This window comes from Lichenostomus cassidix, chromosome 4A (assembly GCF_008360975.1).
Source record: "Lichenostomus cassidix isolate B80296 chromosome 4A, HeHo_3.0, whole genome shotgun sequence".
NCBI lineage: Eukaryota > Metazoa > Chordata > Aves > Passeriformes > Meliphagidae > Lichenostomus > Lichenostomus cassidix.
Genome location: NC_139485.1, coordinates 7965673 through 7988687, shown reverse-complemented (window position 1 = coordinate 7988687; position 23015 = coordinate 7965673). Strand labels below are relative to the sequence as shown.

General features: G+C 40.3%; 1 protein-coding gene across 4 annotated transcripts in view; it reads left to right on the top strand.

The window, feature by feature from the left end:
• NXT2 (nuclear transport factor 2 like export factor 2) overlaps positions 1-19425 on the top strand; it is a 54807-nt gene extending 35382 nt beyond the window's left edge. Inside the window, exons 3-6 of one of the 4 annotated variants that reach the window (XM_085060399.1) lie at positions 11289-11512; positions 13617-13703; positions 14809-14953; positions 15855-19425. In XM_085060399.1, the coding sequence (XP_084916525.1) occupies positions 11498-11512; positions 13617-13703; positions 14809-14953; positions 15855-16033 (426 nt within the window). In that variant the 5' untranslated portion in view covers positions 11289-11497 and the 3' untranslated portion in view covers positions 16034-19425. Of the gene's footprint in view, positions 1-11288; positions 11513-11733; positions 11895-13210; positions 13376-13583; positions 13704-14808; positions 14954-15854 lie in introns of those variants that run through there. The other 3 variants (XM_085060401.1, XM_085060400.1, XM_085060398.1) reach the window with 3 other exon arrangements.
• Positions 19426-23015: the final 3590 nt, after the last annotated feature.

Genomic DNA, 23015 nt, shown 5'->3' with positions numbered 1-23015 from the left:
ACCAAATTAAGAAGGTTAAGAACATATATTAGTATATGTTGGGTTTAACACTTACAACATTTCAGCCTTTATTTGTCTGTTTTCTTCTTTTTACTTCCTCTTTCTTTTCTAGACTATAAATTAATGGAAGTCTATATTTCCAGGTCTATACTTTGTTTCAATGATTATTTTTCCAAAACAGTGAGAATAGGAACAATAAAAAACACAGAATTCAGTATGAGTTCATTAATCTCACACTAAAACTAAAACACAGCCCTGTACTAGTTACGAGCAACTCTCCACTGTAAATAAAGTACTTTCATATAGAGCAGTGCAGAAAATAAAAATTACTTTTTATAGCTGTGCTGGCTACCACTATTCTTCACTAAGCACATAATTATTTCTCCAGTGTCAGTAAGTCCTGATTGAATTCATGGAGACGAAAGCAAGAATCCCTAACTCATTTCACTTTTTGATATAATTCCTCTTTCAGGATTCCCTTTACCTTTCAACTATTGCTCATGACAACATTTTGCAAGATAGATAGAACCAAATCAGCTTTTCTTAGATAACAGAACCACAGAATCTTTTGAGTTGGAAGGGACCCACGAGGATCATAAAGTCCTAAGTAAATAGCCCGTGCGGGGATTGAACCCACAACCATAACATTTTAGTCGTATTCCAGTTGTTTCATTTTACATATGGATTTAATTTGTTCATCTAACAACACTTGGGGTAACGTGAACACAGAATTTAGCAAATCTGAAAGATTGTACTAGATGTGACCCTTGCTGGGACCTTTCACAACCCCAAGCAGCAATAGTTGTCAGGAACTGCTAAAAGGTAGTTAGTGTTTTTAGCAGAACTTCTCCAGATTCTGCTGACGAATGTGCCTTCACTTACCACACAGACAAGTGTATTAAAGGGCAAAATAACAAACCATGTGATCGTCAACATCATCATTTCATACTAGACATGGTTCTGACCACACCTCTGTTTTCCCTGGTCACACCAATTTTCTGGGTGTTGCTCTCAGGAAGTACAAAGACTGATGCTTTGCCTGCACAATAACAGAGTGCTCAGGACACTGCTACTATTTTGATTTGTATTGTGTTTGTTTTGTATGTTTAGGAACTTCCAATGTATTTTCTCAGAAAATGTGCAGCATAATGTCAGCCCATTTTTCATGAGCCTTCATTGTTAGTAGACAATAGCATATGGTAGATTCATCTGAGATTTTGTTACATTTTCTTATACTAACCTTTCTGTGGAGGCAAAAAATAAATAACTTTCACACACACAGGAGGAATGTTGGTCTGCAACCCAGGTCAATATAAGCCTGCAAAATTCCTCTTGGTTTTACTGCTGGCATTGTCATTAACAGCGTTCTGTGCCTGCTGTCTGGTCAGATGAATTATTTTTCTGTTATTTCAAGACATTCCAGTACACTAAGCTTTAAGCTGTCATTGATGTGTATGCAGTTTATAAAATAATGTTACTATTACCTCACCATTTCACTTTGAGTGGGATATCCTCCCTCTGAGCGTTCCGCCCCACAGTATGACAATATTCTGTATTCCTCCCAGTAACTTTCCCTCAGTAAAATCTATGGTTTTCAGAGTAATTGAACTACTGTGGTGAAACCATTGTTGCTGATTTCTTCACGTCTGCTGAGGATTAGTGTGAAAGTTTATTTGGAGTTAATAAACAGAACTTATTGCCCATGTAGTGCCTGTTCAGAGCTTGAGTGCTATGTCTGCACCCTAAAACATTATGCAGGAAGACAAAATTTTGTTAATGTTAATAAATTATCATTTGTCTATAAACATCCATTCTCAAATGAGTAGACATTACATGCACCTACTCTAAGCCTAAAATCCTTAATAATTTAATGTGTTTTAAATTGTACTACTAATCCATCCACACTGGTACACTAAGTGTACAACTGACTGTTGCTGTAAAATTCACAGAAATTTATCTGTAAACTAATCTAGTCCATGTCGCACTTTTTAAAGTTTATTACCATTTCATGCAAGCATCTCATTGCTGCAAAGAATCATAACAAGTTGTTTAACAAAATGTTTAAAGTAACTTGAAAAAATTGACAGAACATTTCTCTTTCTAGAATCTTATCCCTCTAAACCTTCCTTCATGTAAACCAACATGTTTTCATTATAGTTCAAGTCTTCACTGGGATGTAAGTGAAGATACGATTCTCATGCCTGTTTTAATATTTCTGGCCTGGATATGTACAGTCTTGAAAGTCAGACAGACTTGTAAAGCAAGTGACACTGAACTTTTTCACAGGAGAAGGCAGGCGGTAACTACAGGCAGGTGGATGCATAGAGTGGACACACTCTGACAGCACAGAAATGGAATTGAGGAAGCCCCATGCATTTTGCTTCACAGACCCTTTGCAGTCTCCTGACCTTACTGTCTGAATTTTAATTGTGTTAGAATTTCTAGTTCAGAGTTTGTTTACAGCACTGGCTTCTTTTTCATGATAGTTGTTCAAGGTTGTGAAGATCTGCCTAAAAATAAAAATTGGAGCATGTCCCTCGTGCACATTTCTGTCTCCTTTCTCAAATGAGACCAGCCAGATATCAACTGACACCAATACTTGGAGTCTTGGTTGGATATAGAATATTGCTGAATACACCAGGGCACCAGTGAGTGCTGCTCTGGGTGCACAATGGCTCTGTGATTCCTCCTGGCAAAGGACTGGCCCTGTAACCTCAGTGAAGCTGCTGGGAAGGGATGTGCTCTTTGCAGAGCCCTCTGTGAGAGCAGAAATCGAAGTTTGTAGTCAATGTGCACAGACGCCTCCACAGATCAATGATAAAATTTCCTTGGTTCTCAGCAATCTTCATCGTCTCGGGCATCTAGAGCAAACAATGCCAAAAGTCCCTTTCTCTATTAATTACCAGGCTATTGCATACTCCAGAGCCCACTTCGTATTATCATCATTTACTCATTTTTGGCATGTTGAATGTACTAAGTTGTGTTCCATCACTACCATTTCAACTTCTTGTCTTTCTGCTTGAAATTGAAAAAGAACTTGGAAGTGTTTATTCTGGTCCTGTACTTAAGTACCACATAATCTTATTCCAAACATCTGGGAATATAAAAATAATTCACTTTTCCAATATTTTCCTTTAATTTTGCTTTAGTGGTATTTGTGAGACACTCAAAGGTACTGTCTGTATTTGAAGAGATTTTCAAACTTCAGTAATACTAATTTTCTTTTGTTTTCATGCCTAGTATGTTATACTCAGACCTAATATACTAAAAAGCCATAGGTCTGTGTGGCCTTTCAGGTAGCTCAAGAAAAAATTTTGATATTCCAGAATATTCCCTCATAATGTCCTTGAAAATATCTAACATTTTCTGTAATCTGCTGAATTACACAAAGGAAAAACATTCTACAGTGTTGTCAGATCTTAAACACATAAATATTATTCATTCCTCAAGAATGATTTGAGTAACAAGCAGGAATTTTTACTAAAGACACAAGCATCACCTCTTTCTCCTTCCAGAGGAATTTGTTTGATTGTTCACAGGTCCTCAACATCATTTCATCAAAGATCTACTGGACTGCAACAAGCACCTGACTTGGACTCCACGAGGTTGCTGGTTCTTTTGCTCTCCTATTTATAGAGTGCTATGCTTGGAATGAAATTATTTGTATTACTGTTAATTACTAATTTTGCAGAGGGATGCAGTTGGTGTTGTGGAGCCTGAGCACTTGGCTCAGCTGGTGGTTGCCAGTGGTAAAAGGAGTTTGCAAGAACAACTTTGGATAAAGTTCTGTTACAGTAAAGCTTTTAAACTCTTACCAGTGTCCCAAGGCCAATGTGAAAAGTTTTAAAAGCTTTGAAAGCATGAATGGTTTCAGGTCCCCATCTAAGGTGGATAAAGGTGCGCTACCTTTTGGTAGTTCTGGGACAAGCAATTTGGACACGTGGTATGCAGGGTCTTGTTCCATCAGTGTTCTGGCGTGATCAGCACATCGAACACGAATGCCCAGAGCTGGTAGCCACATTGGCATCCACGGCTGTGTGTGTGCGGTAGGAACACGGACAAACACACCTGCCTGTTTTTCATTCCTCACTCCTGGAAAGCAAAGTCCCCGCACTGGTGCAATGCAAACAGATTGCGGCAGACGCTGTCCTTCAGACTTTGCCCCACACGCGGTGCCAGCGCGGTCTGCCCGCTCCCTGCCCGGTCACTGCGCTCCGCCGTGACGTCACCAGCGGCAGCGAGCCTGCCCGGCCCGTGACGTCAGCAGCGCACCTGCCGCCGGTGCTGCGCGCGCGCCACCTGTAGGTGAGCAGGGGAATGGCGCTGGGGACAGGCGGAGTGCTGCGGGAGGGAATAGGGACACCTCGTGCCAGGGACCCAGGGACACCTCGACCCAGAGACACCTCGTGCCAAGCCCCTGGGGAGCACGGACACCTCGCACTTCACCGCGTTATTCCAAGCCCCGCCCAGCCTGCCCTTGAACACTTCAGGGATGGGGCTGTCACAGCTTCTCCGGACAGCCTGTGCCAGGGCCTCAACACCCTCACGGTTCCAAAGTTCTAATCTAAACCTACCCTCTTTTAGTTTAAAACCATTTCCCCTTGTCCTGTCACAACAGGACTTGCAAAAAGCCTGACCCCATCTTTCTTACAAGCCCCTTTTGCTAGAAGGCAGAATAACCTTTTTTTTTTTCTCCAGGCTGAACAACCCCAACTCTCTCAGCCTCTCCTTGCAGAAAATGTGTCTGTCTTTCAATTTCTCTGCATTTTTAATATTCAATGATTTTAAAGATCAGCATCAGTAAATTCAGTGAAAAACTTCTTTACTTGAATGATGGAGACATAGGTTATCTGCTGTTTATCTTTGTGCTCCTTTTCACCACGGATTCCTCTTTAAAAGTCCTTGAGCTTAGTGATGTTTAATTGTCCCCAATTTTTGAGGAGTAACATTTTGGATTACTTATTATGATAAGTCCACACTGTTCATTCAAAAAGGATCACTTAAAAATTTGTCTATATGGTATTCATGGTATTCATTATTCTTCAGTTTAGTCCAAAAAAGGAAACAAATCTCATGAGGCATCAGCAAGCCCAGGATGCACAGAGCTGAGAGGAAAGCAGGTCGTTCTCAAGGACCTGCTTGTGTAGAGTTTCCTAAAACACACATTTCTAATAGCGCAAGCTGTCAGTGGAAAGGTTTTGTCAAGTGAGTTCTCCTATCTCTTGATTAGTTGTATGTTGCAAATAATTAAGTTAAGATGCTGAGTATTATCATTCATGCCAGTTTCTCCTGTGCCACAAACAGTACTTATAAAGATGAAATAAGGTGGATAATTGTCTGGGAAGTTCTTTCTATGCTAACTAGATTTCCCATCCATTATGTGCTTCACAGACTCTATTATTACCCACTGGAATATACTTTCAAACCAATTTTTTCAGGATCCAATTTGATCTACTGTTTTTATTACCTTCACTCCTGGTGCTTATCTTCTACAGTTCATAAAGCATCTATTTGGATGGGTACAGTTCTGTTCTCTCAGTTCTTCAGAGGTGTTGTAGGACTGTCTTCAATTCCCACATTTTCTTCTTGCACATATATGTGTGGTGATTTCATCAACCCTCAGCTTCAAAGCTTGCCTGTGCTCAGATGTTTTTCAGGTCCACCTCTCCATTTCTAAGCACTTTCCTATCACATAATGTTGCTTAATTTCCTGTTGAATATCTTCTTCACCACAGTGCTCCCAGTTGCCCAACCCTGTAATAACATGCTGCTTCATTCATCGAGTATTCATATTTCACTGCTTCATGCAAAACATTCCCTAATAACATCTCTAATAAACATGTTTGTTCTTTCCCCACAGCTATGACTCTCTAAGGTCAACCCCCGGCCCTGACTGTTGTAACATCTTCCACAATTTCCGTGAGCTGGAATTTCCCTCTCCCTTCTCCCGATAGTTTAAATAAAATGTATCTGTTGTCTCATGTTCTTAGCCTGGCCATTTGACCAGAACCTTCCATTGTCTCTGCCACATAATTTGATCTACTAAACATTACTGTCCACCTCCCCTTACTTAGGAATCCTTAGTTCACAGTGAACTTGACTTTCTGGAGATGCTACAGGCCCTGTAATTCTTACTAGAGTTCCACAGAGCTGCAGGGCAACCCTGCACACTGTGTAGGAAAAAATGCTCCAAACCTAAGGACAGAAACAAAATGTGACATTTTCCAGTATTCAAACCGCAAAGAGAATCCCTGATGACAAATTTAACAAGCAATTGTTTGTGTCAGACAATATGACAACTATTGAGCAAACAGCTGTTGCTCCAGATGGAATAGGTATGACAGCTGCTGGGTCCAGGTGCATCGCTCTGGAATAAATCAACAGAGCTTTAGCATGTTGGTTTGTTCCTGGCTCTCTTGATGGCATTTAAATCAATTTCTTGGATGTTCTGCTCTCAATCCTTAAGAAACAATTTTTTGCACAGGAAATCTCTCATGTTTCTGATTCCATTGGTTTGGTGTTCTTTCTGAAAAGAATCTTCATATCCTAAAACTTCCTCACTAGAGAAAAGCAACATGGAGAAATAGTATTTTTAAAGATGATAATCCCTTTTCTCACTTTGATATAAACTCTGATGGAATGCAGAAAAACAGTTTTAAAAATGCCATAGGGCTTGCTTTTTTTCTGTTTTCCTATTTACCTTTCTTGTCTGTTTCGTGATAAAATCATAAAAGTCCTCCTTGTAAATCACTCAAAGCTTGTGTTTCCCTGACATTTACTAGTGTGTTTTTTAAAATATATTCCTCATTGGGAGACTAGTGCAATTATGGGAGTTAATAATCAGATTTAGTGTTCTTTAGTGAATCAGTATTTACTCTGCAGCAATGCAGAGTTGGTTATTAATAACTGCAGTGGGAATGGGAGTTCATCCCACTGAGTATTTGGTAAATGCACTACAAATGTTGCAGGAAGATTCCTATGCTTTCCATTATAAACAATCCATTCCAAAGGCTATAATTTGTCACAGAAAAATAGATTAGGGTGTTGCAGATGAGATTAGACACTGACCTAGCTTGGGGTTTTCATAAATAAATGGAATCTGTAAAAGACTGAAGGTAAAAAGGAAACTTTTGTCTTGCTCTTCAGCCTTTCTTTTCATCTTTGGAACCAAACATCGCTGTTTTAATGGATATTCCTTAAAATTATTGGAGAAGTGGGGGCATTCACAACCAGATCTTATATTTTGCTTTTGGTCTAGCTGAGGACTGAGAATATTTGGGAAAAAGGAGAGAGTAGATGGTGCCCTCCATGCAAGTGCTCACTAGCAAAGATGGCAGACTCACTGTTTTGTCACTGTAGGCAACCTGGGGACATGTGTGAGTTCTGGAATCTCCGTGGCTGTCCCAGATCTACACTGACAGCTCCAAAGGAAGTGCAGAGTGGGGGTTACCTTCACAGCCTACCAATGTAAAGAATTCACATGCAAAGAAACACGTATGCAACATTTGGGGATTGTCTATTTGGAAAATGTTTCTCTTCTGCCCACAAATCATAGAAAGTGAATTATTTATGCTGAAGAGAGCAACGTGTTATTGCAGGCACAGAAATGTGCCAATGATTCTGTGGAACCGAGACAATTCACTGGAAGTGCTGTGTCTTACTTCCATATATTTGATTTGAGGTATGTTTATAGTATAAAGGAAAACAGAGATGAGAATCAGCTCATTTTGTATAGCTCCTCTTCATTCCCTGACAGCCCTTCCTGCTTAAAGGCTTGTGAATAAGAAACTTTTCTCCTTGTAGGTACAAAAGAGCAAACTCTCTGATGCTAAAATTAGTCCTTTGGGCTCCCAGCTGGGTCTCCTGTTGTTCCATCTCATTACACATGTACAAGCTTAGAAGGAATAGGGGGAGAAAAGTGCTTGTGAAAAGCAAACAGAAAAATTCCAAATATTCAGGTCTATTTCAATTGCTGTACTCAGGAGAAACATAATGCACAGTTTCAGTTATCAGCTGGCCAAGGACCAACAGGGGAACTTGCACCTGTTTTGTTAGTTCTCCCAAAATGACAGTAATTATTTTTACTTTAGAAAAGAGACAAAATAGTTCAATAAAAGCAATGATAATTGTAACTGGGAAATATCCTGCCTAAAAGAGCTCTTTTAAGTTGCAATACATTTGGTATCTAAGCTGCTTGAATTGTAACTTCGTCTGTATTTGTCTGTAATTTGAAATAACTCTGATGCCTATTGATTATTTTCATCTGAAACACATGCTTCTGTTACAAAATATTGATTTGTGCATCACCTTTTAGCCAAGTAGGTTAATTGAAGGGTGCTTGGGTAATTACTTCAGATGCAGTCTCTGTCAAATATTTGCCTTTAAAGAGCTGATGGAATTGTTTGACATTTAGCCATTTCCTAAAACTGGAGCTTGAGCGCTGGGGCTCTGGAACTGAGGGGGTGGCTAAAGGTACATTTTGAAAAAGCTTTGTGTATTCCCTATTTAGACAAAGCAAACAAACCAAAGGCCAGATCTGGCTTCCACTAGAGTTTGTGGGATTTTGACTTTTTTTTAACAGTTGACTATTGGATTACCGATATTTTAGGGAACATTGGGTACCATTGTAACAACACAGAGAGCAGGGACAGTCCAAAAGAAAGGTATGCTGCTTTCCCTGCTGCAGAGCTGCTGTGCCAGATCAGCTGAGCACAGAACCACAGGTCAGATGCTCAGACAATGCTAAAGAGTTTGGAGTATTCAGGAATAAAAATAAAACATCTGCAAGCATGTACTCAATAATCATATAGGATTCTCCTAGCTCTTTCATTTGTAAAGAAAAGCAAGTGACAAAACTCTTTACTTTCATCTGGAAGTAAATTGTTCTTCACTGGAAAATGATTCCTTAAAAGGTCACAGGTACATTTGGCCTGAAGAAATATTACTTAGCATTTTACTGATGTTAAGTCATCCCAGTAACCAGTTAATTGTTGTGGGCCACCTCCCAGTGCCCAGCATTCAGGCCTGAGCCAAACGTAAATTGAGCTCAGAATATGCTACAAGCTGACCTGAGCTAACAATTTCAGAGAGCACAGAAACCACAATTCCAGCCCTGCAGGCCTTTCTCATCTGAGTGAACTCTGCACAGAAGTTCTATTAAATCAGTAATGTACAGTAGTTAGTGTTCCATCAGTAGCTGATCCATAACTATTCATAAAAAAGGAAAATTTAATTAATTGTTTTAAACTAAATTCTGAAACGATGTCTCTTTTTTGAAAGGGAAAAGACATTGGAGGGAAAAAAACCACAAATATGTTTACCTGGTCATATATTTTACATATGGCCAGATTTTCACAAGAGGTCAAATAATGCTTTGTTACCTAATGAAATGAAGAGGATTTTAAAATTTCTTTAACGAGTAAATGTGGTGACACTTTGAACTGACTTGTTCTGAAAATTTATCCCCACCTGGGACTGCATTGAATGGAGTAAAATGGGACAGTTATTTGTACTTGATCTCATATCCCATTGGATACAATTACCACTTCAATATATAGCAAGTCCTGTTTTTCTTTAAAAAAACAAGAGCAGTATTTATCAGGATAAGAGTCATTGCATTCCTCCAGTTCTGGTATGGCAGAAATTTGAGGTGGAGTGGTCACAGTTGAGAGTCCCCGTGGGACTATAAGAAGCACGGGTTCTGCCCAGGTCCACCTTTTATGTTGGGAACTGGCCAAAATAGGCTTTCTCAAGTCCACTGTAGTTTAGCAAATCCCAAATCCAGCTTTAGCATTAATTTTTTATCCAGCCTATAAGTCAAACACCTGAGACTTGTTCCCAGTTCTCATTCAAATTAAGAGATCAAATATTTGAGTTCTCATTCCGCCCTTGCTCAGGCAAAACCCTCAAACACTGAGTCATGATCCAGTTTCACAAGCATCCCATTAATCAGAGTCTGGATTTGGCCAGAGTCAGTTGCTTCCCTTGTTTTAATACACAGTTCATCAAACTTCTGTAGATCTGGGAACATTGCTGCACTCTCTGGTAATTTTATCAACAGCTGAGAGTCCTGCCTTTCACAAGAACCACCCACAATCCCAAAGCTGCTTGATCTTAGAGAACAGCCTGTACGGCCCCAAGAGAGCCTTTGCAGATGCTGCTGTAGCAGCTTGAGAGCTGAAGTGTTGTGTGAATCACTGTCCTCGAGGGGATTCTTCTGGTAAACATCATCAGACCTGCTAAAGCTTTGTCAGTCGGTTGGGCTTTGGGAGCAGGGATGCTGCCTGTCCAGGAGCACCATGCAGCCCGTGAAGGCTGAGGAGCCTCACAGGAACAGTCAACCCACCAGCTTGAATTAATCACTGACACAGGCCATGGATCAGTGCTTTGGTCTCTGTTCAGTAGAATGGCTGCAGAAATTTGGAATATTTGCCTTCTGCTGCACCCTGGACTTGCCCTTTGGTGTTGTGTACAACACTGCAGTGGGATTCTGAGGCTGCAAGGTTCAAGAGTGTCATGATTCCAGTGATGTTACATATATTCTGAATCAATAAATTACAAAGTATTGTAGTTGGTTGGGTTCTTTTAATAGAGGATGTTCTACTGAAAATCTGTCACTGTTAATTGCATAATCTTAGAGGAGAATAAATTATAACCCCTTGAAAGTTACAAACTCATTAATCCAAGTCCAGCAAGTCTGTTTGCAAAACTAAGGACTATTCATTTTATCAAGGAAAATCAGAGCCCATAAACCTAATTTTAGTCTGTAACCGAGGTCATTACACAAATGTCAGAGTTTGCTGTGACACAGAACAAGGTTCATTTGAAAAGCAGCCTGGGCAAGATGCAGCCTGTCTTCATTCTTGCATAGGTCCCGATGCAAATGTGTATGATTGCTATATGAGGGTTCTGTGGGAAAATGTGAACTCTTCATCTTACTGGAGATTGAATTTCATTTTCATTCGGTGGTCATTACTTGCCCAGTGTCAAATAATTGATAATAAAAATCTAGGCAGTGATTCTGAAAATAATCAATGCTTTGTTATCAGTTTTAACTGATTTTAATCAACAGATGAAAACAAATGATAATATAGCGTAACCCAGATGGCTGAATGCATTTGTGAAATCTTGACACATCTTTAGTAAAGATACTTGAGTTAAGATATTTTGAGTAAGTTTGACGGAAGTTCTAAAGCTGTCACTTCTAAGAAATACTCCACACAAATAGGGAAATACATAATCCTATTCTCTATTTAATTGTGATTACAATTTCAATTCATTTTTCCTAGTGTCAGCTTTTTGGAGAGATTTCCAGCAGCAGTGATTTGAAAGGTTGGCTTTATCGATTCTGCAATCAAAGCCGCACCGCCGGCCGGACGGGTTTGCAGGCGGAACTCTCCCCGGGGCACCGCAGCGCGGCGGATTGCTTTTGGCGCGGGACGCGCGGCCGGAAGCGGCGGGCGGGTGCACTTCCGGCGCCCTCCCGCCTCGCCGCCCCATGGCCGCGTCTGTGGTGAGTGCGGGCCGCGCCGGGAGCCGCCGGGAGCCGCCGGGAGCCGCCGGGAACCGCGGCGTGCGGCGGGGGCAGCGCGGCTAGCCGCCTCGGGAGGCTGCTGCGCGGGAGAGGGCGGGCGGGGAGCGCGGGGAGGCCGCCGGGAGTGTCCCGGCTCCCCGAGGGACGCGGCGGGCAGGGCGGCAGCGCCTCAGCGCAGGGGGCGGGCAGCGGTCACTCCCGAGGGTCCCGGGGCAGGGCGGGGGTCCATGTGCTGCGGCCTCAGCGGCCTCTCACAGGGGCTGAGGGCGGAGGAGGCCTTGGTGAGGCCGTCAGCAGCGGCCGGGTAGGTTGGAAAAGTGGTTGGATTTGCCGCCAGGGTCTTGGAGAAGTTTATTTTGGGGTTGGTTGGTATTTTCAATTATATTAATAATTTTCTTGTTAAGTGGTGGGAAGGAGAGTTTCTGAGTGAGGGAGTTGGACGTTGAAACCCGAGGGAACTGTGACTGTTTCCATCCTCGGAGATGTCCAAACGTGGCAGAAGACAGGACACAGAGCTGTCAGATACAGCCTGGAGAGTGGATCAGCCTTTGGAGTCAGCTCTGCTTTGAAGAGGGGTTAGGATCAGATGGCCTCCAGCAGTTTTATTCTAACCTAAATTGTTCACAGAGTTTAAAACTGATTGCTGATTATGGCTGTAAAATCTTGTCAAAACCAACAGAGCTTATTTCCTATTAGACTTGTGTTGCAGATACCCCAACAACTCATTGCAGACTCTGGTATTTCTCCGGTGCCCTTGCTCAGGCCCATTCCATCTGTTTGGAGCTAGAAGGGAATGTCTGGTGCTGGCTGCCAAGGGCTGGTGTGCAGTGTGAGCTGGCTGAGGGCTCACAGACAGCCCCCTGCTCTCGCTGGCACAGCTGCAGTCACTGTTCCAGGGGCACGTCTGACACTCCAGTCTCCAGTACCTTGCAGTTTCTCTGGGCACTTGCTGGGATACAGAGTCTTTAAGACTTTGTCACATTTGTTTGGCATTAGCCTGTGAGTTCAGAAATTGGTGGGGAAGGTTGGAAGATGAAGAGCAGGTTTGTGTCCTTGCAGGGGGAGAGAAAAAGTAGTGCTCAGTAATGTTTGGCTTTGTTGGATAAACAGGGATTATTTGATAGGCCGTGGTTACTTTTCAGAATGGAGCTTTCTCTGATTGTAAATACTTCTTGTGGTTATCCTGGAGGAGTTCCTGGTGCTTCTGGAGTATATTCAGTAAAAGCTGCCAAGAAAATACAAGCAGTGAAATTGTTCAGCACTGATTGAGTTGCAAATATTGAGAGTGTGGTACTGAAATATAACAGTGATGAATAATAGCGTTTAAGCTGATGATCATAAGTGAACCAAATGGAAGTTCATGGATGTATGGACAGGAAATTCAGAAACTGCTTTCCAGGATGTCCCAGTTCAGGGTCTGTAAGAGATCAAGGGCCAAACAGCTGAACAAACTGAGCAAATAAGCCAGTGAGATCACAGTGTAGTGATGGGACAACAAAGGCTGTTGTCTGGGGATGAATAAAAGTAGAGAGATGATGAAAATGATGAGCTGTGAGAAGAAGTGTTTAGTTTTGACGTGTTGATTTGGCACTGATCAATACTGGAAGGAATACATCCAGATGTTGGTGTTCTCTCTCATTATATTTTATATTTGTATATATAAGGTGTGTTAAAAATGAGACTAAGATGGCAGTGTGACGGGGTTCATGCTAATTCTCAAAAGTACATGAATAAGTCTTGTTCCTTAACTTTATTTCAGAACAGCCATCACAGCAACAACTGTTTTCCCTGAATACTTGAGTGTCCACACTACCTGCAGCCAGCTGTAGCCCATTTTCCAATGTAAATATTTGCAATTTAAATACAATAAATACATCAGCATTCAAAATCAATGTTAAAACTGTCACCTGCCTAATAGCTGGTACTTCTGCAAGTAGAAAAAGAGCTTAGAATAAATTTCAACATTATTTGATACCATCTTTTGGTGAGGATGGAAAAGACTAGTCCAAGTGACTTGTAGGAGAAATTGAAATTGAGTTAATGACTGTTGCATAAATAATTTGATATGATTTCTTCCCTCCAGGATTTCAAAACCTATGTGGATCAAGCTTGTAGAGCTGCAGATGAGTTTGTCAATATTTACTATGAGACAATGGACAAAAGAAGAAGGGTATGTAGCTGTTTTGGCTATAGTTAGAACTGTCTTGGCACTTTGTGTTTGCTTTTCTAGCTGTCATTACAGAGAAAGCCCCTGAACATTGGTTACCATGTGCTGAATTGGCCATGGTAGAACAGGGCAGCTGTTCCTCAGGCTGCCCTGCAGAGGATTTTATGCTCCTGTGCAGCCTTGCTATAAAAGGGGATGGTCAGAAAGTGCCTTAGACCTCTCGTGACCCTAATTCATATTGTGTGCAGCTGTGTCTTACAGGTACAGGATTTGGTCAGTTCAGGGAAACAGAACTTGTTTTATTTTTCCCTGAGGTCAGGATTTAGCTTCTTTTTTTCCAAACTTCTTTCATTAGTGGTTATCACTTTTGGTTCTAGGGTTCCTCAGGAGTGCCTGAGGTTGAAGTGATACAGCTGTGTCTGGCTCTGCAGGTCTCCATGGACCACACTGATGTGGGACCATGTAACAAATACTTTCACCAAAAGAGAGCCTTGGAGACTGGTCTTTGGAATTTTAAATGTACTGACTGTATTTGCAATCTAATAACTTGAAGTTTATGTGAAAGTACCAGCAGTCGCATGTTACTTCACAGTAACTTCGCATGAGTGTCAACACTTAAAGCTGTGACAGCTTATGAAACATTTGGAAAGTTCTGGTCTGCTGCTGCCCTTTTCAAGTTTCACCTGTTCCTGGTCTTGTTTGCTTTTTTTTTTTTTTTGTTGACCTATAAACTGTGTTGTGTGCACACCCTCCCCATCAAAAAAAAAAAAAAAGCCCAACAAACAAACAAACCCCCAAACAACAGAAAGAAAAAAAAGGTAGCACTGTCCTTCTGTTAGCAACCAGTTCAGTTCTGTCATTACCTTTGTTAAAGAGATCTCATCAGTATTTGAGACATGAGTCACTGTGCAACTCATAAAGGAGAATGTGTTTGTTAGTTTTAATTCTTGGTCAGGAGCACTAGTTGTTAAAAGGAGCTACTGTTTCAGCAAGGCATTTTATCTGTCAAAGTAAGAGAAGAAATCAATAATTCACAGCATAAGTTTTGTATGTTGTCCATTGTATGTTTACATATTTTTCCTAAATGTGAATTTTCATAATCACTCAGGCTTTAACCAGACTGTATTTGGACAAAGCAACATTAGTTTGGAATGGAAATGCAGTGTCTGGGCAAGAAGAACTAAATAAGTTTTTTGAAATGTTGCCATCAAGTGAATTCCAGGTTAATGTGTTGGACTGCCAGCCTGTTCACGGTAAGGTGGTATTATAATTTACTTAGTTATTTTTCTTCTTTTTTATAACTTTTGAAAGTGAGCTGCAATTCCAATAGTGCTTAACAATTCCTTTGGAATGAGCTTAGAGAAAATACGGAGGGTTGAAGTGTCAAGCTGTGCATAAATAAAGCACAAATCAAGCGATGCAGCGACTATACACGTTTTTTCATGTCTGGGAAAATATTTCAAGGACTTTTTTTGTTTAGATCATATTCAGAAGTGATCTATTTTCATGTATGGAAAAAGTCTGGCTTATCAGGGTATGTTGTGCTTGGGAGACCCCTATGGTGGCCTCTTGTACTGACCTGCAGTATAATGTGGAACAAATCGTTATTAACCTGTGTGTACTTTGATTTCTTTACATCTAGAATAGGTGTTAAGTTCTTTAGATTTCTGATTAACAATTGCTAAAGAAAGGCTTGCATAAGTGAGAAGTTAATAAATCGCTTCTAATGGACATTTTGGGAACATAAGTAAGGGAAAAGCCTGTGGTCATATACACTTGCTTTGCTCTGCTGTGAAAAAGATATAATTTCTAATAACGGGAGGAAAAGGTTTATGCAAGTTGCTAAATATATATATGTGTGTATATCTCAAGTAATGAGAGCTTATTCTAAGCACAAATGGAGGTGTTTGTCAGTGCTCTAAAATGAAGAGCAGGAGATGAAAATGGCAAAGCCATTGCCAAGCCGTGTTGGTGAACCCACTGCTGTCTGTGTAGAAACGCTGCACCAGAGCTGCACTTCCTGCCTGTACCCAGCTGTTAGCCTGGCGCAGTGTAACCAGAGTTGAACCAAGCTTCTGTGTACATTTCCTGCCTCTTTACCTGCTAGTCTTTGTTTGAGTTGTTTTCTTCATCATTTCATACCTCCTTGTGAAGAACAAGCTACTCAAGGCCAGACAACAGTCCTCGTGGTGACAAGTGGGACTGTCAAATTTGACGGGGATAAGCAGCGCTACTTCAATCAGAATTTCCTGCTGACGGCACAGGCCACCCCCACCAACACCGTGTGGAAGATCGCCGGGGACTGCTTCCGCTTCCAGGACTGGGCCAGTTAGCAGGGCCTGGCACAGAGAGTGACCTCTCTCATTTGGCACCAAGTCCACTGTGCAGGCAGCTGTTTCCACGCAGGGGACATACGCGCTCTTTGTGTTGCATCTGTCGTTATGGAAGGTCTACAGATGTTTTGGGGTTGATTCCAGTGACCACGGCTTTAGTAATAAAATGTGAGAGGTTGCTCGTGTTAGTTGAATTTAGTAAAGTGCTGAAGGCAGTGAGCTGTATTCGAATCATTCCTAAAATGCCTTACATGCAGCTATGCTGCCACTGCTGAGTGCTCAAACTGTGCTGTTTGAACTCAAAATCCTATTCATATACAATTCTGACCAAACATAATTTTTTTCAACTTGAAAAGATCTGTTTTTACAGTAGCATCTTCTCTCTTTTGAAGAAGGTGCTTATATCATGAAGATGGAATTCTGAAAGGTACCTACTCCTGGCTGTAAGAGGCTGGGAAGGTTTGCAATGGTTTCTACTGTTAGTGAAAGGAGCAAATACGGCTCCTAAGTGTGTAATCTCTCAATCCATTGGAAAGGTAATGTTACCTTCTCTAATGCCAAAGCACTATAAATCTTTGGGTTTCCTTTTGGTCTGAGCTTCCCAGACTTTGGTTGTTTATTCCATGGATTCATATGTAGGGCATGTTGAATGATTCGGAGCTCCTGTGCCAATAATTCTTCACGTGCATGTGAAGGACTTCAAACTGATCATTTTTCTTTTGAAGTCTTACTGTGACCTAGAAGTAGGTCGGATACATGATTTCTGTTGGCTTTAACTATTCGTTCTGTTGCTATGAGGTTTGGACTATTTTTCCCATATTAAGTCTGCAAATTTTGAATCCTTTCTGTCTTTTCAGGAAACATTGTAGTTAAAAAGTGGCACTGAAAGTGTGTATTACTGTGAAGCCTTCAATTTTTCTCGTCAGTACTGTTACTCAGAACAGGTGCTTGCATTATTTTCAATTGACAACAGCAGCTCTGCACCACTAACACTATCTTCCTCTCATGCAGATTTTTACTGTATTTTTCGTGTTCTTTTTAAACATTGCCTTTAATTATTGATTCTGGGGGTTTTGTGTGACTTGCTTTAAATTTGTAGTTTAAAGCTTCCAGCTGCTTTGAAACACTTTTCAAGACTGTAAGTTAAGAGTGTCCATCTTAACTTTGGAACTTAAGAGTAAATTTGAATATCAGCAGCTTTGTTTCAAACTGGTGCATTTCTATTTTAAGCTGAGTGAAACAAACAAAAAAACAAAACAAAAAAAAAAACCAAACCCAAAATGCAGCTGTATCCCTGAGCATACACTTGTTTGTAACTGAAAATACAGGAGGGGAGCTTGTAAATCTAATCATATCCCATGTTTCAATGACAACAGCAGTCTGAAAGCAGTTACAGCTGCAGCTCACTTGTTCAGTGACTTCAATGGAGAAAACTGTGAAAATGAGCAATATCTCACTTGTGTGAAACATCTTAAAGCATCTGTGGTTTGCGATATAATCCCACAAGCAATGGTATGTTTAGCTGAAATGAATGGCTTTATTCCCTTTTCAGCCCCTCTAGTCTTTACACCAGTAAGTCAGAATTAATAACCTGTCTGTTCAGAGGCTATTTATGGTCAGAACTATTGTGTACCTATTTTTCAGGCTGAAGAGTTTGAATTCCTGCAGAACAGTGCAAGAACAGAATTTTTGAAAACTGTAAATATTGTAAATACATTGTTATTTCTATATGTAGTGAAGAAAGGATCATCCTATTTAATTACTGTTTGTTCTTAAGAGAATATGTGATGTTCATATATTTGTATTTCCTCTACAAGATAGAAAAAAACCCATAACCTAAGCATGCCTGTAACTGGTACAGCAATGTTGAGCTGTGACACTGGCGTGGTGTATTCTACTGGCTGTTTAACTTGCTGTTGATTGTCTAAGTGGTGTTACAGATCTGCTTTGCATACACAAAACAGGTTTTGCCTTTTCAAATGCAGCAGTGGGTGCAGCTGTAGCATTGGCTTGTTGGACTTTGAAGGCTGTCACCAGAACACACACTTATATCAGTACCTGATAAGCTTGTGCTGTGAATAAATAATTATTGGATATTTTTATCCAGGTTTGAATTTGTATAATAATTTTTAAGCTTTTTCTAGGCAGACTGGGAGATTCAAAATATGTGAGGCAATGTTTCAATCAAATGTTATTCTCAATTATTTTTGTGCTGTTCAAATGCAAGCTGCTTTTAAATCTGACTTTTGCAATTAATTTTGAAAAAACTGACCAAACAACCCCCTCCCCCACCCCCCACTACCTGGAACATGACTGAGGAAGATAACTAACTGGCCTAGCTGGACAAACCCAGTTAAAACTCTTATGTAGTAAGATCTGTAGCTGGAATGGGACTTGGTATGCATACCTAGGGGAATATAGGGAAATTTATTGGAACACAACTGCTTCAGGCTAGGGAGAAGTGCCAGTTACTCCAGCCTATTTCCATCATCTTTGATGAGGACCACTTGGGGTGATTCAGTACTACCAGGATTAGCTCTTGCTCTTTATAACTGAAAATGCTGGTTTGCAAAATATTTCATTTATTATACTGAGAATGTAGCTATTAGAGTCAATTGGTGGTTGTACAACAGAGTAACTAGTGGCACAAACAAAAAATCTTTCTTACTTGCTCTATGCTGCTTGTTAATAATCTGTGCTAAAATTAGCAGAAGAGAGCGAAATATGCTTCCATTTTGTTTGGTGCAAAACCATCCAGCTGATTTAGTGTGACCACTGCTGACTACTGCAATACCCAAAATTTACAGTGGACATCTATAAAATGGGTATGTTCGTGCTCCAAACACTAAACTGGAGTTAATGCTTCCATTTTTTTGTTTGAGACCAAGTTACTCATGTACAACCAGTCAGTGAAACAAAGCCAGCTGAAGAGCTAAGCACTTCCATGTATGAAATTGTAGCAACCGAAGACTTGAGAGATCTCTTCTGTATATGTTCCCTGTATTGTCTATAGCAGTCACTGCTCTTATGTTGCTCTTTTATGTTGTTCTTTTGCCATACTACAGTTAAATTGATTTTAAATGCCTGTGCTGTAGAAAAGGGATTTGTTCTGATGGTATGAATGGTTTGTTCTGATATGCCTGTGCTTCCTTACCCTGTCTGGAGAAAAGCACATTATAAAGAAATGCTGTTTTACCAGTAAAATAACTTTCCACACTTGAATATATTTTGTAAGTTTTTGAAATTGTTTAAAACCTCTTGTAAGATTAATTTAAAAAAACTAAAAAAAAAAACCAACCAACCAAAAACCACCTACCTGTTACCCTACCTTTTTTTTTATTATTAGAAGTTTTCATAGATTGTTCTTATGATATTAAAAGTGCAAGAAATAATCTGTGGCTTCCTTATCTTTACTACTTGTGTTGTAGGTGTGAGTTGTGGTTGTGGGGCACTGTGGAACAGGCTGGCTGTGAGCTCTCTGTCAGGGAGAAAATGTGTCAGGAATAGCCCTATGGCAAGTGCCTTGCCAAGAGCACTCTCAAGCAGTAAATGCCAAGCTGCCCAAAGTAACTATTTCAGATTGACATTTCCCTCTAAAATTTACTAAAGTTTACTTCTCCAACACATACCTGGATGAAGTCAAAATTTGAGCCAGATCCTTGGGTTGTAAATATTTTTACTGAGAACATGTTGTGCTTCTGCTGTTTCTCCAAGAAGAAATGAAACACTCAAATGAGAAATGCTTTTGGTGGTAACTCCAGTGATTTATTCACTTTATTTTGCTGTTTGGAATTCTGATGCACACTTACTTAGTGTAGACAGCAACTTTTAAATGCTAGCATGGCAGAGATGAAGATGCTCATGCGAGGTCAACAGTTGCATGGAAACAGATACTGTTCTAGAAGGGTATTCTGGAAACAGTCCCAAATACATTGGAAAGTTCTTGCTGTGTTTGAATGTGTAGATTTCAGTGAGGCTTTGCAAGCAATTGCTTTTGGTAATGATCCTGAGCAAGGCCTGGTAATGATCCTGAGCAGTGACAGCTGATGCAGTGTAAAGGTTTATGAGTGCTGGGAAAAATAAATCAGTTAGCTCAAACCAGAAGATGTTTTTGCAGGTATGTTGAAAGTGAATTCAGAGATTGCTCTTTCAAAATTGTCCCTGGGCTGAAGAAGAGAATATTAAAGTCTTTCTAGAAAAGCAAGCTTTTCTTTTTTGTTCCTAACTGCAAAAATGTAGGACATTAATAGTTGGGCTTATTGCTTCAGAAGGCTAGATTTAATAGTAGAAATAAATCTATCTTGTTATCTTTTGTTATTGAATGGACTACAAACACTAAGTAGCCATTTTGTCCTGCAGCAGTAATATGTGTGCCTTAGAATATGCAGTGGCTGCTTTTTGTCTTCTTGCAGCCTATGTCAGTTCAGTCCTACTGGGTTTGCAGCTTTGTGGTTTTTCAAGATTTTCAGCCAGTAGACAATGTATTGAATTTCCTGAAACAAAAAGAAATTAATGTTGCTGCTGGGCTTAATACTTACATATCAAGGTCTCGGTATGCCACAATATGAATTCTTCTTGAGTGTTTCAAGTACATTGGTGTGTCTTAATGCACAATGGTGTTATCTTCTTTAAACAGCTGGTTGAACTGTAACTACAAGAACAGATGAACTGATGTAAATCACAAATTACTACAGTTTACCAAGACCTTGTGATCAGGTGTTGAAAGGCACAGACAGAACAGCAGATAATTAGATGTTTAGTTACTTGGCAGAAGGTCTTGTGCTTTCCTTATTTGTGAACTGTGTAATGCAGGGCAAACTTTTTCACGTGGGCAGCCCTTGTTGTTAATTAGGCTCTAAATGCACTGTGTTGCACATACTTTGCAGTTTGGGGGAGTAAGAGAAATTAAGATAGTTGAAAAATCCCACAACCTTCGTTCAGATTTGTCTATGGGATGAAGCAGTGGAAAGCACTTTAGTAACCAGCTGATATTAAATAAAATGTGTTAAGTGCACACATTTTGGTGCCCAGTGCAATGCAACTTTAATGTGTGCAGTTCTCTCATACTGATAACTGTAACAGTCTTTCCTCTTTTCATGTCTAATGTAGTTGTGTTCAGTGGTCCTGAAAACTTCCTAAGCTATTAGTCTGTAAGACCTCTCAGTCCTGCTCATGGGCAGTGGTCAGGTAGAAAGAGAGAAGTAATCATTGAGATAGAATAAATAAAAGGTTTGGGATATGCATAATGATCCCCTCATACTTACAGGAAGAAATTTTGGTCAGCCAGCTTAACCCTGACTTTACTGAAAGGAATCCTCACAAAATCTGCTGATGGGACTGGTACAGTGTTTTAGTTATCCTAGTGCGAGAGTTTGTTAGTCACTTGGCTTCTGCAGCTGTGTATGTATTTTACATATATCTATGTATAAAGTTAACACTTTCATTTTTCAGAGATACTGTCAGAATCCTGGTAGATGGAAATACCTGACTAGAACTTTCACTGTTGTCTAATTGGTTGATAGGGGATTTAAGAATAGTGTCAGTTTGTTGGTTTCTCTGACATCCTTTTCCCATACAATACTCACCACTACGTTTTCTTTGCTGAGCTAAAGATTTCACATGTGTCTACTGATACAATGCTGGCAATGGTACTGTGGTATGTACTCCCATTGAAATTGTTTCTGGAACCTGAATTTCTTCTCCTCCACATACTTTTCAAATATTAGAAAATCTGGGTATTCACAAGATGTGGTTTGATATTGAAGGATACTCTGTAATTTGGTCTATAAATATTGCAGTGTTTTTCTGCAGTGATGACATTGACTTGGTAACTGTCAGTCCTCTTCAGGTTTTTTTTTTTAAACTCAGCACTTCAGATGTTCAGTTTCCAGTGGTAAGGTTAGTAGAGACAGCAAGATGCAATTGTTGCCAAATACAAGACAACTGTTTTTCTGTTGGAAAAAATATTCATGAGTGTTACGAAATTTAAGTATATAACAAAAAATCACCCCTCCTTTGAAGTTAATGTCAAGACTTCCCAGCAGCGTGGTTTGGATAAAATCCAAATCACAATTTGGATTGTGTAATGCAGCATTCCTAGTGACAGCATTTGTTCCTTGGAATTGTTCGTTAATTTTTATCTGAAAAAACCTTACTCCAAACCCAAACCAAGAAGGCACAGACTACTGATGTGGCTAGAACATCTAAAACAACCTCTGCCAGCCTAGCTTTTTCTGTAGAAAGCATATGCTGTATGTTGGTTTAATCATAAGGTTTAACTTGTACAAAGATACTCTTGGAATTTCACCTCTGTCTGTGTATCAGGATGTTTCTCATGGCTTCAGGAGTTTCTGTGCATCATCAGAGCCACAGTACTGGTGCTGTTTGCTAAGTTCTTTGTTTCAAGAAATGATCCACGTAAGCCAAACTTACTAACAGCCATCTTACTTTAACAGAACAAGCCTGACCCTTCCAATCCATGACATAGCTGTCAATGCTCCAGAGAGACAGAAGGGAGCATCCTACAGCAATAATAGACCTGCTTTTAATTGAGTTGAAATGCTGTCCCCAGCAACAGCATTGATATCAGATAAAAGGCGTAGTACAGATTTTAAAGAAAAGGATATTAAACTAAGATCTAAAGATGACTGATGAGAGAGGTCTCTGTGTGTAAGTAATCACAGAATGGTTTTGGTTGGAAGGACCTCAAGGTTCATCTAGTTCCAAGCCCCTGCCACAGGCAGGGATGCCACCCATTAGATTAGGTTGTCCAGGACCTCATCCTTGAACACTTCACAGCCTCTCAGGGCAACCTGTTCTAGTCCCTCACCATGCTCACATTAAAGAATTTTCCCAACAGCTAAACTAAATTTCTCCTCTTTCAGTTTAAAACCGTTCCCCTTTGACCTATCACCTTCCCGTGTAAAAACCTCACTCTCCCTCCTTTTGGTTAAGCCCCTGTAAGTACTGAAAGGCCGCAGTA